Source organism: Serpula lacrymans, assembly GCF_000218685.1.
Source record: "Serpula lacrymans var. lacrymans S7.9 unplaced genomic scaffold SERLAscaffold_10, whole genome shotgun sequence".
Lineage (NCBI taxonomy): Eukaryota > Fungi > Basidiomycota > Agaricomycetes > Boletales > Serpulaceae > Serpula > Serpula lacrymans.
The window spans coordinates 184,410-200,382 of NW_006763299.1; the positions used below are offsets into that span (position 1 = coordinate 184,410).

General features: G+C 47.0%; 5 protein-coding genes across 5 annotated transcripts; 4 read left to right on the forward strand and 1 right to left on the reverse strand.

Moving 5' to 3' along the window:
- Positions 1-16: 16 nt before the first annotated feature.
- Positions 17-2,791, reverse strand: SERLADRAFT_472433 (uncharacterized protein; the record flags this gene model as incomplete). The annotated part of the gene is made up of 2 exons (XM_007320580.1): positions 17-1,208; positions 1,265-2,791. The coding sequence occupies 2 exons, from the start codon at positions 2,465-2,467 to the stop codon at positions 426-428; spliced, it is 1,986 nt and encodes a 661-aa protein (XP_007320642.1).
- A 1,053-nt stretch (positions 2,792-3,844) lies between these two features.
- SERLADRAFT_472435 (uncharacterized protein) lies at positions 3,845-5,864 on the forward strand (the record flags this gene model as incomplete). The annotated part of the gene is made up of 9 exons (XM_007320581.1): positions 3,845-3,919; positions 3,968-4,018; positions 4,074-4,167; positions 4,217-4,559; positions 4,613-4,687; positions 4,738-4,845; positions 4,909-5,039; positions 5,091-5,507; positions 5,562-5,864. The coding sequence occupies 9 exons, from the start codon at positions 3,913-3,915 to the stop codon at positions 5,770-5,772; spliced, it is 1,437 nt and encodes a 478-aa protein (XP_007320643.1).
- Positions 5,865-5,968: 104 nt separating this feature from the next.
- ATG20 (uncharacterized protein) lies at positions 5,969-8,520 on the forward strand (the record flags this gene model as incomplete). The annotated part of the gene is made up of 8 exons (XM_007320582.1): positions 5,969-6,429; positions 6,485-6,553; positions 6,616-6,882; positions 6,944-7,190; positions 7,241-7,374; positions 7,430-7,888; positions 7,942-8,094; positions 8,149-8,520. The coding sequence occupies 8 exons, from the start codon at positions 6,160-6,162 to the stop codon at positions 8,296-8,298; spliced, it is 1,749 nt and encodes a 582-aa protein (XP_007320644.1).
- Positions 8,507-10,403, forward strand: SERLADRAFT_450998 (uncharacterized protein; the record flags this gene model as incomplete). The annotated part of the gene is made up of 10 exons (XM_007320583.1): positions 8,507-8,600; positions 8,672-8,782; positions 8,843-8,898; positions 8,952-9,149; positions 9,218-9,274; positions 9,330-9,398; positions 9,457-9,636; positions 9,691-9,836; positions 9,906-10,022; positions 10,088-10,403. The coding sequence occupies 9 exons, from the start codon at positions 8,677-8,679 to the stop codon at positions 10,290-10,292; spliced, it is 1,134 nt and encodes a 377-aa protein (XP_007320645.1).
- Positions 10,404-10,675: 272 nt separating this feature from the next.
- On the forward strand, positions 10,676-15,835 carry SERLADRAFT_450999 (uncharacterized protein; the record flags this gene model as incomplete). Its single annotated transcript, XM_007320584.1, has 26 exons — positions 10,676-10,837; positions 10,888-10,986; positions 11,035-11,147; positions 11,201-11,325; positions 11,383-11,478; positions 11,536-11,973; positions 12,038-12,285; positions 12,348-12,458; positions 12,511-12,579; positions 12,637-13,119; positions 13,184-13,266; positions 13,319-13,404; positions 13,463-13,467; positions 13,519-13,724; positions 13,799-13,935; positions 13,991-14,211; positions 14,267-14,306; positions 14,370-14,404; positions 14,460-14,477; positions 14,528-14,854; positions 14,918-14,964; positions 15,025-15,184; positions 15,242-15,404; positions 15,469-15,485; positions 15,544-15,604; positions 15,664-15,835. 26 exons carry the CDS (start codon positions 10,676-10,678, stop codon positions 15,708-15,710), a joined length of 3,597 nt encoding a protein of 1,198 aa, XP_007320646.1.
- Between the last annotated feature and the right edge of the window lie 138 nt (positions 15,836-15,973).

Below are 15,973 nucleotides of genomic sequence, written 5' to 3' on the forward strand. Positions count from 1 at the left end.
TAGCGAATCGATGTTGCAGAAAATAACTCGCAGATTGAGAAGCTTTGTTGAAACTAGAGTACATTTCATTTTGGATCATTGCAATTACAGCTTAACTAACATTGTCAGTGAGTACAGCAGTTTCTACGTCCTGACAATATTAATTGCCAGAGTCGAAGTGAAGAGAAACGTCAAACGAGGAGATTGCTTGAATACAAGGAGATCAGAGAGAGAAAGGGAGCGGAGGATCACAGAAGCAAATAAGTGCACTGGATATAATGAACGGAATCCAGTAAAAGGTGGGGAAAACAAACACGAAATGTAGATGAAGGGTTGTGTCAGAACATGAATTAAATACGTGACGATTTACAAACAAACCCGAGAGACTGAATCAAGGATGGAACAAAGTTGGGGTCGAAAAGTAGAAAGACATTACCGAGCGGACTTCAAATATTCAGAGGTGGAACAGACGAAGGAGAACTGAAGAAATTTGTGCGCTGCATGGAAGCAGTGCTTCGAGACTTCATATTAGGAAGGTGATGGTGATAATGATGTTGTTGTTGATGATGACGATGATGCTGGTGAACAGGGCCGCAATTTTTTCGTTTCATCTTCATCTCCCTTCGTAGTTCTTTGCGGCTTTTTTGCTGATGGTTATGAGAGTTTGTGTGAAGAGTCTGATCAGTTGCAGCCAGAGTAGGAGTACGATCTCCGTCACGTATTGGTAGAAGGACCGGGGAGATGATTACATTCATATGGGCCTTGGACTTACGCCGAGAGCCTTTTGCATTTTGACCCTTGCCATGCCAGAGCATCGTGCTTAGGGGGCTACTCTTCATCATGTTTGTGTATGATAAAGCATCGGACGCAGTATTGGCATTTTGGGGCTCGGAAGACCAGTTGGAAGAACCACCCACATCGCCTGTGATTGACGTGGTTTCGCGAGTACGACGGAAAGTGCCCATTGGGATGCGGTCCCAACGGCTAAGGTTTTGCATGTGCCTATGTGACTCGCCTTCGCTCGCCGTACTCGAGAAAATGTGGTTGTCAGATGGTTCCGAGTCAAGATAAGAGGAGTCTAAGACATCGTCTAAATCAAATGGCTCAGTAGGAGGTAGCTCTGGTGATGTTTGTGAGAGGGGTTCTTCTGATGACGGTACAGGGAACGAAGAGGATGTTGATATTGATAGAGATGATGGCCGAGAAGTAGCGCGACCGCGGAAGTCCATCTGAAAGGAATATCATGAATATCTCACTGATGCTTGATCAAGAAAAGATGACCTACACTGCTGAAGCTTCCAGTACTAGATGATCTCAACCTTCCCTTATTACGTAGCAGACGAGGGAAAGGCGACGGAATATCTTTGTTCGAACCGGTCAATATCGCTGTTTTTTGCGGGCTATCGCTCTCCGTAGAAAATTGACCCATGATAGGAGCACCGCCCCTAGAGACGGTGACACTGCTATTCTGCCCTATTCGACCATCAGGATGGTCAAACTCATCACTCTCGTCCCAAAAGACTTTGCCCGCTAATATATCGGCGGGTCTTGGGGAGTCTCTAAGGTCTTGAGAGTTGTAGCCGAATGTGCGACGGTCATGAGGGCTGGGGCTGACGGTGGGACTGACGGTAGACAATGGATTAATTGCTGAAACGCTGGAAGGCCAACGGAAGAGCGTCATGGCATGTGAAGTGGGAAGTCCATTTTCATCGACGAGTTCCTCCTCGGTAGTTTCACCGTCACTTTCACCCAGTTCGCATTCACCCTCCTCATATTCACCGTCTTCTTCGTCTGTTGAGTGCATGCTGACATCACTGTCTTGGCTCACAGTTGCACTATCTTCCGCCACCAATTGAGCTGCGCTTGTCTCGAAGTCTATGTCAACCATGCCTTGACCCTCACTTAAGCCATTTGTGAAGACAATTTGACCATCCCAGCCCTCCGTCACTTCGAAATCCATACTCCGTTGGATACTGCTGATGATGTCGGCGGCGGCGCTCTCGTCAGGAATCGTGTCTGATTGAAGACCGGCCTCATCATTGGTAGAGGAACCGTCGTCTGAACCTATGTCTGAAAGATTTGCGAAAAAAATGTCGGCGTCGAAAGTTGATTCATCGTCTTCCGACCACCCGGTAGCAACTCCGGCATAAGCAACACTCGAACTCTGGCCATCCACGTCTTCGTCTTCATCGTCTCCTTCCTCTTCTTCATCCTCCGCCTCCTCGTCGCCTTCTGTCGCGTCATCACTGTCGCTCTCCATATCGACATCACTCAGTCCGACACTCCTCTTCCGAGGGCGTATAACCCAGTTGTTGTGGGGGTCTTTACGCTTGTTTCCCTCCTCACCCAATAGCTCTCGACGGACACGAGCTTTGTTTTGACGTCTTTCTTCTGTTAATATATAGCTTTCTTCTTCTGCCTCCATCGATGAATCCGTGTCAAGTCCTGTAGATGATGTATCCGAGTCTGATGATGATGACGTCGACATTGCCGACGACGAGACGAATGCGGGGAAGTGTCCCGAGGCGACATCGTCGTCCTCATCATCGTTGTATGCGTCAATGTTTTCATGATTGTAATCATTGTCAAGATTAAAATCTTCGCTTAGGACAACAGACTTCTTTTTGGAAGAAGATGCCTTCTTTGCGATCGTGCCTTTGATTTTGGACTTCGAAGACAGCCTCGAGGCGTTTGGCTTTGTTTGGAGTTTTCCTGAGCTCCTTCGAGGGATTAATCCGTTGGATCTGAATGCATGTGGAGGCTGCGATAGGGGATGTGATTGTGATTTGTGCAACGTGGTGACCTCGTTCCCACCGGTTTGCCGGTCTACATCCACAGCTCTGGAAGTGTCGCGTGCTGTGGTAATCTTTGGCGGACGACCTCTTCTCTTGGGTGCAGACGTTCCTTGTACACCTTGTTGTCCATGGCCACCGATGGACATGTGCGGCTTCAATGGTTGGCCGAGGGGTGAGAAGGGTGATGGTTGAGAGCCATGGTTGTCGCTTGTTATCGATGTGATCGAATCTGTATGGGTCTTCGACATCTTGGATGGTAAAGTACGGCTTTTGGCCTGCATGCTGGGTGGTACTGTGAGTTTGATTTTTAAGGATTGGATAGCTGGTACGAGCGATGATGAGCTGTTGGAGGCGGAAGACATAACGGCATGCCGCGCATGTCCAGCGCTGCAGCTGATAGGAGTAGGAGCGGGAGGTGGTCGGTTGGAGCAGGTGCAATCCCCATCGCAGACGGGACAGATGTCGTTGTCGTCCTCGTCGTCTGGGGAGAGATGATTTACGGCGACGCCTGCGGTATAAATGTGGGACGGCGACATCGTTGGGGCTGGCTGTTTTGGATAACCTGATGATATGTGGACAAGGAGGATGTCAGATGGGCATGAGGTGATAGGTAGCGAGATGGAATATGGCTTCTGGGATAAAGCAACGGGTATCTCCATAAAAATTAAATACATAAAAGAAAGAGAAGGAAGGGTTGCGGAACGATATTATTTCATAGATCGAGATCAAATCCAGAGGAACGAGTTCCTGTTGGCGAGATCGTCGCGTGACAACTTTTGACTATGAAAATCGGACGGGCCCGAAAAGGTGAATGAAAACGAGGGCGAAGAACTTACTTGAAACACGATTTTTGGCCATTTGTTGATGCTAAAAAACATGGGTAAGATGTAGACTCCAGATTGACGGTTAGGTTGGTGAAAATGCCGTGGCAATGCCACTGGTGCGAGTATCGTCGGGGACGGTGGTGGTGGAAAGAAGGCGTCGCTTATTATCTGCGCATGCTCGCGCCATCAATTGTTGGTGCCCACGATTTTTTCTCAAGAAACAGACCCTATATTAACCCTAACCTCGAATGTGGGTCTTCTTCTCCTGAAAACTTTGCACATCGTACAGGCTCTACCGTAGTCCGCAAGGCTCCATGACACGTAGGTCCAGCTTATATGCGCGTTGATTGTCTTTGACACCGTTGGCAGGTTTGACTCTTGCGCAAGAGCTGGCCCAGCTTGAAGAGGTTGCACCAACCGGTATGCCCTTCCTTGGGTATCACTTCGAGATTTACACCACCCTTTTCGTCCATAGATTTCGACCCAGAGGATGTTCAGGTGACGGGTGCCGACCCAGAAGATGTTCTTCCAGTTTCATCTGAAGCACGGGAACACTATGTGGATGTCGCGCAAGTTGACCTTTTTTTGATACTGTGCATTGTGCTCATATTTCCGTAGACCCTCTGCGATACGAAAACTTCAGGATAGCATCGCCGATCCAAAGTACAAAGGCGCAAAAATTTCACGAAAGCAGCTCATGGATGCGGAAGACGAATCCGAGATCGGTAGCTCAGAGGATGGCGAGGATGATGATGATATCCAACATTTCGATGAAGACCACGATGATCCCTCTGACTCCAACTCAGAGGAGTCGGAAAATGATGTGGACGAGTTTCACCGTGATGTCTCACCATCCATATCTGACACTAAGGAGACAGAACCTCCGGAGGAGCTGTCCGTGACTCTACGCAAAACTAGAGACGAAGACCGTAAAAAAGGGAAAGCTGTTTCCCGTCAACTTGTACGATTTTCATTTTGCGTACAAGCTACTTTCCTGATTGCAGCTATACTTAGGCACTCTGGGACAATTTGCTCGATGCTCGCATCCGTCTTCAAAAAAGTGTTGGTGCTGCAAGCTGTTTTCCTCAGGTATGATATCCTTTGCATGCTTTGCCGTACAGTCGCTGACGATTTCTCAGCCCAATCAGCTTTCCCGGTACACGACCTTAGAATGTGTCCATGATTCATTGAATAAAATGTTAGAAGAATCTATGTTACTCTCCGATGAACTCTTTGGCCTTCAAGAGGTATGCTAAGAAAGACGTCTTTGACAACTCAGGTTACTGAATGTGGCGCTATCCAATACTTAGGATTTGCTTCTTATGAACGACTCGGTACATGCTCCGCCTCGAAAAAAGCGGAAGATCGACGGAACCGATGATGAGAGTCTCGCAAGCCAATTTAGGGACGCAACCGAAGCTGCTTCAGCCATAGAACAGGCGTAAGTTCCTTTGTCTTTCATTTTTTTCCTATGGTACTAAATCAAACACAGTTATCATCCACATCTCGTGAAGACCCTCAATAAGTGGTCATCTAAAGTGCAAGCCGTCGCGCCATCCGTCCTGCTCCCATCGAACCGGAATGCATTCAACAAGGGATCTTCTCATATCAAATCCGCTACCCAGCTAATTGATGAAACCCTCTCAGAACATGGGAAAGTTCTTGCCCGCAGTCGGATCTACAGAGGCAAAGGCACGCGATTGGGTATCGTTTGCGAAAAAGATGACAGCGCAGAGAAGGAAGACCCAGAGGTGTTTGACGATACGGACTTTTACCAACAGCTACTGAGGGATGTTATTGATGCACGGAGAAGTGGAGAGAGTGGAGCTGACGATTGGATGGCGGTCCAAAAACAGAAGAAGGCGAGAAAGAAAGTAGATACTAAAGCAAGCAAAGGTAGAAAGCTCCGGTAAGCCATTACCTAACACCTGATCAACAATCGGCCCACTGACAGTCCTCTTAGCTATGAGATTCACGAAAAAATGCAGAACTTCATGGTCCCTGTTCCAGTCCAAGGAAGCTGGCACGACGAACAAGTCGACGAGCTGTTTTCTTCGCTATTGGGCAAAGGATTTCAAGAATCTATTCGGCTAGTTGATGATGTTGATATGGTTGAAAGCACAGAAACACGAGTAGATGAGGCCCTGAAAGAAGGTTTTAGAGTGTTTGGATGAGTTCTTTTGAATAAAATGTGTTGCTTGTGTATCTCCAGCCAATTCCAGTCCTCATTATGATTCTAATACTTTGTTTTTGGAGGTCGCGAGTCAAAATATTGTGAATTTGATGTGTGAGACATGCCCAAGCCTGTTTCTGTCGTACATAAAGACAAATAGGTGTATAGCTTTGGTGACGCGGATGCCGCAGGCTCACGCTTACGCTGGAGAGACTAGTGATGTCCATTCAAGTTCACCATTTGCTTTGACCGACACTGCCAGTGTGCGTCTGACCCTTCAGCATCTCGTGTCATTACCATTATCCCTATCATTCTTGTATATCTTACTGGCTTGCTTTGTTGTGGAGCCATTACGTAGGGAACAGAAACATCAAGCCCTCGAGTCAATATGGAGGCTTTTGAAGACGACAATCCTTTCGAGACAGATGCTGACCGTCTGTCTTCAGAAACATCTTCTACTTCCAAAGTAAACATATCTGCACCATCTTCTCCGCCTTCGCACCCTTCTCGTCTGGTCTCGCCAACCTCTCCAGGAACGAACATGAACCAACCGTTCTCACCACCAGGATCCCGTAGACATGCTCAGGCAACATTCAAAACTGACTTCTGCTGCACTAGAGATCAGTGGTTGCACTCGGGTGAGGATTTCGAAATCCTGGTATGTCTCTTTATATCTGTGTTCTGTCATCATCTAACCACAGGTCAAATACAAGATTACAGATGCACAGAAGACATCTCTCAATTCATCAACGCCTTATATCACATATGTTATCCAGTCTGGGGTGAGTAACTATCAATGTACTTGTGTAGTGGTATTGTATCCTGAAAGCCATTGTAAATCTAGAATACTGAAGCTCGGCACCGCTATTCCGAGTTTGAGTCACTGCGGGGAAGCCTTGTGAAATTGTACCCAACCCTCATAATTCCACCCATTCCCTCGAAGCAAACGATTGGTGATTACGCTGTGAAACAGGCCAAGGCCAAAGAGGATGCTGCGATGATTGCAAGGCGAAAGCGCATGCTTCAGACGTTCCTCAATCGCATTGGCCGTCATCCCATCTTGTCCAATGATCATGTTTTCCACCGCTTCCTGGACGGAGAGGTATCTTGGGTAAGCATCGACAGCAGCCATCCATGCAGACTTCCATTCTAACCTTTTCGTATGTTTCAAGACTGAAGTATTACATTCTCCCCCTTTGTCGTTACTGCCGAAGAATATTTTGAAAGCTCCATCGCACAACCCTACGGACCAGAATGCTTCTCCTGCTTATGCAGTGTTACCCAATCCTTCGGCTGCTCACCCTCTTCGCAACCCTGATCAACGGTTTGTAGACTCGGAAGTGTTTACCAACAAATTCTCTAACCATCTCGGCGGTCCTATGGAGAGAGTCACTCGCCGTAGCTTGAAGCGATGGTCCGGTAAGAGGCTTATGAAGGTTTACATGAGTCAATTTGTTCATTGCTCGTAGACAACGCACAGGATCACTCTGAGCTTGGTGCTGCTTTGAATGGATTCAGCTTGAACGAAAGTGGTGCCCTAGCCGCTGCCATTGAAAAGACAGGGCAAGCTGTAGACACCACTTACGTGTCCACGACGAGGCTTGTAAGGCATTTTCTTGTCAAGTCGATGCTATATTTTCTTATCTCCTGACACACAGGTTCAAGAGCTTGAGCAGAATTGGTGTGAACCATTACACGAATATGCCCAGTTTGCCTCCATAATAAGGAAATTACTTGCCTACCGTCACCAAAAGCATGTACAGTACGAAATGACCCAGGATAACTTGGAGTCTAAGCGGGAGTTGCTAGAGGACTATGAGAAGAGTGAGAGAGAGGCGAAGAGGTTGGAAGAAGCCCTCAATCGTGGGCGGGTTAGTGGTGTGCAATCCGAGCCAGGACCTAGAAATGCTAGAAGCCGGTCGCCTGATGCAGACGAACCGGAGGAACCTTCGTCAGCGTACTTGCCGCCGCACCCTGGCCCCACTCCTCCAAGGAGGAGAGCGCCTGGGATGGCATTTCTCAGCGCATTGAGCTATACTTTGCATGGAATGATGGATGTGGATCCCGAAACTGCTCGCCGCAACGGTATCAGCAAAACACGGGAGACGATTTCTCAGGTATGTTTTCAAGTGTGTTTGTTCTTGGTTGTAATGTCTGATTTTTTGTCAAGTTGGAAGACGCGCTTCATCTATCCGCACAGGATTTGAAGTATTCCAGCTCAACCATTCAGGCCGATTTGGATAGATTCCAACGGCAGAAAGTAGCCGATATGAGAGAAATGGCGATTAATATGGCAAGAAGTCACAGAGACTGGTGCCAGAAGGTTTGTTCAGATTGTCCTTAGGGATGGGAGCTTTTTTCTAACGATTCCGGTCAGAACCTTGAAGCATGGAAAGAAGCGAAGAAAGAAATCGAAAAGATACCAGACCATCCCAACAGGCTGCCAAGTTCGAAAGACACATCTAATGGAGTTGGCCCTGGACCATCTACTAGGAGAGATTCGACGGCGACCGTGAATGGTCGGTAACTGCAGCTTCTTATACTTAGTGACCATAACCTAAGCTCGATGTGAGCTACAAATGGTTTACTCAACTGAAGGACAATGGATTGCGTTTTCATTTCTTGTCTCCATTTTATCTTTGTTTCTTCGGCTACAGTGTGTGATTAGGGAATGCCATAATTGAGTTGCTTCTTTTGGAGCTACTTACATCTGGTCTAAAAATACAAATATTTTTGTCACGTTGTTCAGCCACGTCTCTATAGTGCCAGTCAAGTGGTGCTGGTAACTCTTACGACGACTGTACTTTTAAGCACACACTACTCCATTCTGTAGGTTGGTCTCTCATATAGGTGGCATTCGTTGTCTGAAAGATTTTTTATCTTGTTTCGATAACTTGAAGTCGCTATGGGAGGCTCCAGGGATAGTAGACCTGAGGAAGAAGACCTTGCAGAGATGAAGAGAAATTTGGCGACAGGTAGTTTGAGCGAGAATAATGGAACATCGTCTGCTAGTGAGAGCACGCTGCTTGCATTCCCACTCACTATGTCGACTCACGACATTCCACTTGCAGTACCACCCATCGTGTGCTATTGTGTCGCTTCTATACTAATGACCCTTGTCAATAAGGTGAATTCCTGACGTGTTGGATGTTGGTATTCTAGAGCTTATCTTGCATATAGTTTGTGGTGTCTGGCAGCCAGTTCAACATGACGTTTCTGTTGCTGTCCATTCAGTCCATTGTCTGCGTTACCTGCGTTGCCGCAGTGAAACGGGCAGGTATTATATCGTTCCGGAACTTTGACATTCAAGACGCCAAAGCATGGTTTCCTATCAGTTTTATGTTGGTCAGTGTAATCTACACTGGTTCTAAAAGTCTGGTGAGACTACTCAAAACGTTGAACTCGTTCTATACTAACCATACGGTTGTGCAATCATCGCACACTAGCAATACCTCACTATACCAGTATATACAATTTTCAAAAATTTGACGATCATTCTCATTGTAAGCATTATCCTATCCCCCACATGTTGCTTTTGGAAGAGTTGTTGTCTCTTAGGCCTATGGAGAAGTCATTTGGTTTGGTGCGCGAGTGACAGGGTTAACTATAGTGGCCTTCATATTTATGGTGAGGCCTCTTTGATTTCCCCGAGTAGGTAATTTTTTCAACGAAATTATATTTCAAGGTACTATCATCTATCATTGCCGCGTGGGCAGACATTCACAGCACCACCAACATTGTCGATGCATTACCGCCGGCGAGTGCGGGCATGGGAATTGGCCTCGACATGATATCTGATGTAGCCCAAAAACTCAACATTGGATATTTCTGGATGCTTGTGAATTGTTTGACAAGCGCAGCCTATGTAAGACCAAGACTAAGTGCTCGTTCATCACTGGTAACGTTGATTCTCCTACAGGTCCTTACTATGCGAAAGCGGATAAAGATAACAGGTTTCTCAGATTGGGACTCCATGTTCTACAGCAATCTATTGTGCATACCCGTTCTTTCGGTATTCTCGGTTATCGTTGAAGATTGGGGAACGGAGAACTTGGCTCGTAACTTGTACGTTGATTGATGTGTCCCTTTGACGTCTGACGTCTGATGCGGATATTCGACGGATCTTTCTTGCAGCCCCGAGGAGACGCGCAACTTCCTATTATTCGCCATAGCCTTTTCTGGGGCAGCGGCCGTAGGCATCTCGTACACGACAGCGTGGTGTGTTCGAACGACGAGTAGTACGACGTACAGGTCCGTTTTTTGTGATTCGATCTATGGAATAGGAACAGCTGATGATAGTTTTTTTTCTTTGCCAGCATGGTTGGGGCACTAAATAAGTTACCTGTGGCAGCTTCTGGAATGTTGTTTTTTGGAGACCCTGTCACGTTTGGTTCAGTATCGGCGATTGGGGTCGGGTTCTTTGCGGGACTCGTTTATGCAGTAGCAAAGAACAACCAGAAGAAGGTGGAGAACCGGGCAACAACGGACGCTATTATACCTCTAGCAAATCGGAAACCATAGTTTCAAAGCATAGAATGACCCTGAAATGGAGCATGGATTCGAACACTGACTATAGCAATGGACTAAGAACTGTCTGAAGGTGCTGTGATGGAGTTAGAGCATTGGGGGGGTGGAGATGGAGCGGGAGCGCCCGCCTTAAGCCCGGTGACACTTATGCTTGTGTGGTAGCTGAGAGCATATAACTGGCCAGCCAATACTCTACAAAGCGGTTTTATCTAAAGTGGTTATCAGGCGCTAGTCTATATCGGGTTTATTACTTTGTGCTGATAATCCGATTCCGATTCTGCCCATCTCCGCATCTTTCTCCCTTAAACCTGATCCCTAACCCATCCATCCTCTTTCCTTTCGCCCCTCACTGAATCGGCATTAGATCACAGTCCACAATGGCTGCTCAAGCTTCGTCGCTGCATCCGCCCAGACTGGCGCATACCTTTGTGGGTACTCCGAGTGCACCTGGCACTCCGGTGCACTCAATCCAAACAATGCGGAGGAAATCCGCAGGGCACAGTGGTCCTCTTACGAAGATTCTTGTGGCAAATCGTGGTGTATGCATAGATCTCTTATCGTACTTACAGTCCTCTGAATGCCTCCTTAGGAAATTGCGATCCGAGTTTTTCGTACGGCCCATGAACTTGCAATGCATACAGTTGCGATCTATTCTTTCGAAGATCGCCTTTCAGCCCATCGTCAGAAGGTAAGACGATTATCGGTTCTTTCTTACTGATCTAACCGAGTTTTCCAGGCCGATGAAGCTTATCAAGTCGGGAAAGGATTAACTCCCGTTGGAGCATACCTTGCGCAAGACGATATCATCAGGATCGCATTGGAACATGGCGTTGACATGATTCATCCAGGGTGAGTACTAGCGATAATGTACTTTGTCCACAGATCGTAACGACCATCATCAGTTATGGTTTCTTGTCCGAAAATGCAGAGTTTGCACGGAAAGTCGAGCAAGCCGGAATCGCGTTCGTAGGTCCATCTCCAGAAGTCATTGATGGACTTGGTGATAAGACAAAAGCCCGCACGCTTGGTATTTGTGGTTTGCTCGTGTATGCGTACGCAATCCAATTAACTATCTATTATATAGCCATGAAAGTTGGAGTCCCTGTCGTGCCTGGAACTCCTGGACCAGTTGATACATACCAGGACGGTGATGCATTCATCAAAGAATACGGATTCCCAGGTCAGCATGCTCGAATGAACTCCTTGATAGATAGACATTGAAAGTATTTCTATATAGTTATTATCAAAGCTGCCATGGGCGGTGGTGGACGTGGAATGCGTGTTGTCCGCGAGCAATCCGATTTCAAAGATGCCTTTGAACGCGCAGTCAGCGAAGCCAGGTCTGCCTTTGGAGATGGCACGGTTTTCATTGAGCGTTTCCTTGAACGCCCCCGACACATTGAAGTCCAGATTCTTGCAGATGCACAAGGAAACACGATTCACCTCTTTGAGCGAGATTGCTCAGTGCAAAGAAGGCATCAAAAGGTTGTCGAAGTTGCTCCCGCGACCCATCTTCCAGAAGAAATCAGGCAGGCTATTTTATCAGACGCAATCAAGCTCGCGAAGAGTGTGGGATACAGAAATGCTGGGACTGCAGAGTTCTTGGTCGACCAAATGGGCAGACACTATTTCATTGAGATCAATCCTCGTATTCAAGTCGAGCATACGATCACTGGTAAGCTTTTTTTTACTTGTGAATATAGATAACGAATGCCAACTTTGCCATTATTTTTTTTCAGAGGAGATCACTGGTATCGACATCGTTGCTGCCCAAATTCAAATCGCAGCCGGCGCCACCCTCCCCCAACTCGGTCTTAGCCAGGAGGCTATCACTCGTCGCGGGTTCGCGATACAGTGTCGTATTACAACGGAAGATGCAGCACAGGGCTTCCAACCCGACACGGGTAAGATCGAAGTATACCGCAGTGCCGGTGGTAATGGAGTGCGTCTCGATGCAAGCTCTGGTTTCGCTGGTGCGCAAATCACTGTGGGTTGCTATCTCATATCTTTATATCTGAGTAGATGATCTGATCAATCCAATCATTCTAGCCTCACTACGACAGTCTTCTCGTGAAATGTAGTGTTAGTGGTACAACGTATGAGGTAGCTCGCAGAAAAATGCTGCGTGCGTTAGTCGAATTCCGTATTCGTGGTGTTAAGGTGCGTTTAAAAGAACGATCCCTTAGTTTTTTGCTGTTAAACATTGGTTTAGACGAACATACCCTTCCTATTCCGACTTCTGACCCATGATGTCTTCATCGGAGGCAAGACGTGGACGACAGTAAGTAGAGGTCCTTTAATTGACCCCAGCATGTTGTTGAGGTTCTAAATCGATTAGTTTATCGACGACACGCCCGAATTGTTCAAACTGGTTCAAAGCCAAAACCGAGCACAAAAACTCCTCGCTTATCTTGGTGACCTTGCAGTCAATGGTAGCTCCATTAAAGGTCAAAGCGGGGAACCTGGGCTTAAGGATGAGGTTGTCATCCCTAAATTCCAGAATCGCGAGGATCCAGAAAATGGCGCCCCTCTCGATGCAACTTTCCCCTGTCAGGTCGGTTGGCGCAATATCATCGTAGAGAAGGGTCCCGAAGCTTTCGCAAAAGCTGTGCGAGAATATCCCGGGACACTCATCATGGATACAACATGGCGTGATGCTCACCAATCCTTACTCGCTACTCGCCTGAGGACAATCGATATGGAGAACATTGCAAAAGAGACGAGTTATGCCCTTGCAAACGCATTCAGTCTGGAGATGTGGGGTGGAGCAACGTTTGACGTTGCCATGCGTTTCTTGTACGAAGATCCTTGGGAGCGCCTGGTAGGTTTAACTGCCTATGATTTCATTGTTCACTAAAAAATCTTGCATCTCGCGTCGAATATAGCGCACTCTCCGTAAATTGGTGCCGAACATCCCATTCCAAGCTCTTGTTCGTGGTGCCAACGGCGTAGGATATACTAGCTACCCGTTCGTATCTCAACTTCTGCGCCTAGTCTTTTAAGCTGATCGAGTGTGTAAGGGACAACGCTATATATGACTTCTCGAAGAAGGCCGTAGAGAATGGTCTTGATATTTTCCGAGTGTTCGACTCCTTGAACTACTTTGGTGAGCAAAAGCTTGTTTACATACTGGCGAGATTTAACTGAATTTCCTGCCTTTACAGAAAACGTGAGTACTCACCTGGGTATCTAGAGTCCAAGTGCTTAAAGCAATCCAAAGATGAGATTGGGTATCGACGCCGCCAAGAAGGCTGGAGGTGTGGTCGAAGCTGTGGTTTGCTACAGCGGCGATGTCGCGAACCCTAAGGAAACCAAGTATACGTTGCAATACTACTTGGACTTCATTGACAAGTTAGTGCAAGAAGGCGTCCATATTCTTGGTGTAAAGGATATGGCCGGTCTGCTCAAACCTGAGGCTGCGAAGGTGTAAGTATTTGTATTAGCTGTTTGTGCATCTGTGAACCTGATCGCACTTGGTTTTTTTTTTACAAAAAAAACAGGCTTATCGGCGCCATCCGACAGAAATATCCTGACATTCCCATCCACGTTCACTCCCATGATACTGCCGGCATTGCAGCTGCTAGCATGCTTGCCGCCGCCGCCGCAGGTGCTGACATCGTGGATGTCGCTATAGACAGTAAGACTCGGTTTCCCGCTTGCCAGATACAACACGTTAACTTACTTGATGCCAGGCATGTCTGGTTTGACCTCGCAGCCATCCATGGGTGCTGTTTGTATGGCCCTCGAACAGACTCAGCTGGGCACAGGTATTCGATATGCCGACATACAAGCACTCAACCTGTACTGGAGTCAAGTTCGCATTCTGTACGGTTGTTTCGAAGCCAACGTCCGTGCGTCTGATTCGAGTGTGTTCGATCATGAAATGCCAGGAGGGCAATACACGAACCTTATGGTATTTGTTGACATTCTTCGCCTGATCTATACAACGTTGACACGCATGAATACAGTTCCAAGCTTCTCAGTTGGGCCTGGGCACTCAATGGACACGTAAGCTTCCAAACGACAGTACATTGATAGATTTGTGTAACAACTTACACTATGTTTCTTTAGAGATAAAGCAAAAGTACATCGAAGCCAATGCACTGGTATGTAAACGCGTTTTTTTTATCTGCGTCTTACCTGACATATCTACGAATTTAGTGTGGCAACATAGTCAAGGTATGGCTGCAATGTTGTATCCACAGAGGGAAAGATTGATGTTGGTACAGGTTACACCGTCTTCCAAAGTCGTGGGTGACTTTGCGCAATGGATGACCTCAAACTCGTTCACGAAAGAGGATGTTCTTGCACGCGCCGAGCAGCTGGACTTCCCCTCGTCTGTCGTCGAGTTTTTCCAAGGATATCTTGGTCAACCTGTGGGAGGCTTCCCAGAACCACTTCGCAGCAAAATTATCAGGAACAAGCCGAGAATTGACGGCCGTCCTGGTGCAACCATGCAGCCCCTTGATTTCAAGAAGATCAAAGCTGAGCTGCGGAGTAAGTTTGGCAAACACATTACGGATGCAGATGTTACTTCGTATGTGATGTACCCCAAGGTCTGTTATCTCCTATTCTCCCGCGCCGTCAGCACTGAACTTACGCTTTGCTATGTCCGCCAGGTCTTTGAAGAGTATCAAGGCTTCATTGAGAAGTATGGTGACCTGAGGTAACATATGCCCTTTGCAAGCCAAGCACTTGGAGAACGTACTGATCCCTTCTCGGACAGTGTCCTTCCCACACGCTATTTCCTGGGTCGCCCGGCTATCGGAGAAGAGATGCACATTTCTATTGAAAAGGGGAAGACTCTCATCATCCGTCTGATGGCAGTCGGTCCTGTTGTAGAAGGTCGTGCCCAACGTGACGTATGGTTTGAAGTTAATGGAGAGGTATAAACGGAAGTCATATGACTGCCGAGCTTTACTAACCCTTGTCTGCTGACATAGGTTCGGGCAGTGTCTGTGGAAGACAGTAATTCTGCCGTGGAGACAGTTTCGCGGGAGAAGGCCACCTCTGACCCGGGATCAGTTGGTGCCCCTATGTCAGGTGTTGTCGTCGAAGTCAGGGTAAAGGAGGGACAAGAAATCAAGAAAGGCGATCCTCTGTGTGGTGAGTCTATATGTGCCGATAATCTAATCATGAGTCTATTGACCCCGGCTTGTCTCATCGATAGTCCTGAGTGCCATGAAGGCAAGTATTCTATATGATAAGACTTTTTCTCCTACTCATATCATGTGTCTTGTCACAGATGGAGTCTGCTGTCACTGCTCCAGTTTCTGGTCACATCAAACGTGTTGTTGTAAACGAAGGTATAAAATACGTTACTTGTATATCCTATATCTCTATTAATATGCTACTCTTTTCACAGGCGATTCCATCAACCAGGGAGACTTGACTGTGGAAATCGTCCACTAAATTCATATTGTACTTGCAAGAAAGTTGTTTCCGACCACGAAGAAGATTATACATTTGTATCTTACATGGAACCTGTGCCGCTATCTACTATTTCCAGAAATCATATCATGATAGATCTCACACTATCCGTGTCAACAGCGAAGTCTGAATGAAGCCATGGCATAGGTAGGATCGGGTGCAATCTGTAACAATATGTTATTGTGCTCCAATCCCCGAGCTTCTATTTTGGCCTCGGGGAGTACATCGACCAAGAATGCAAAGTA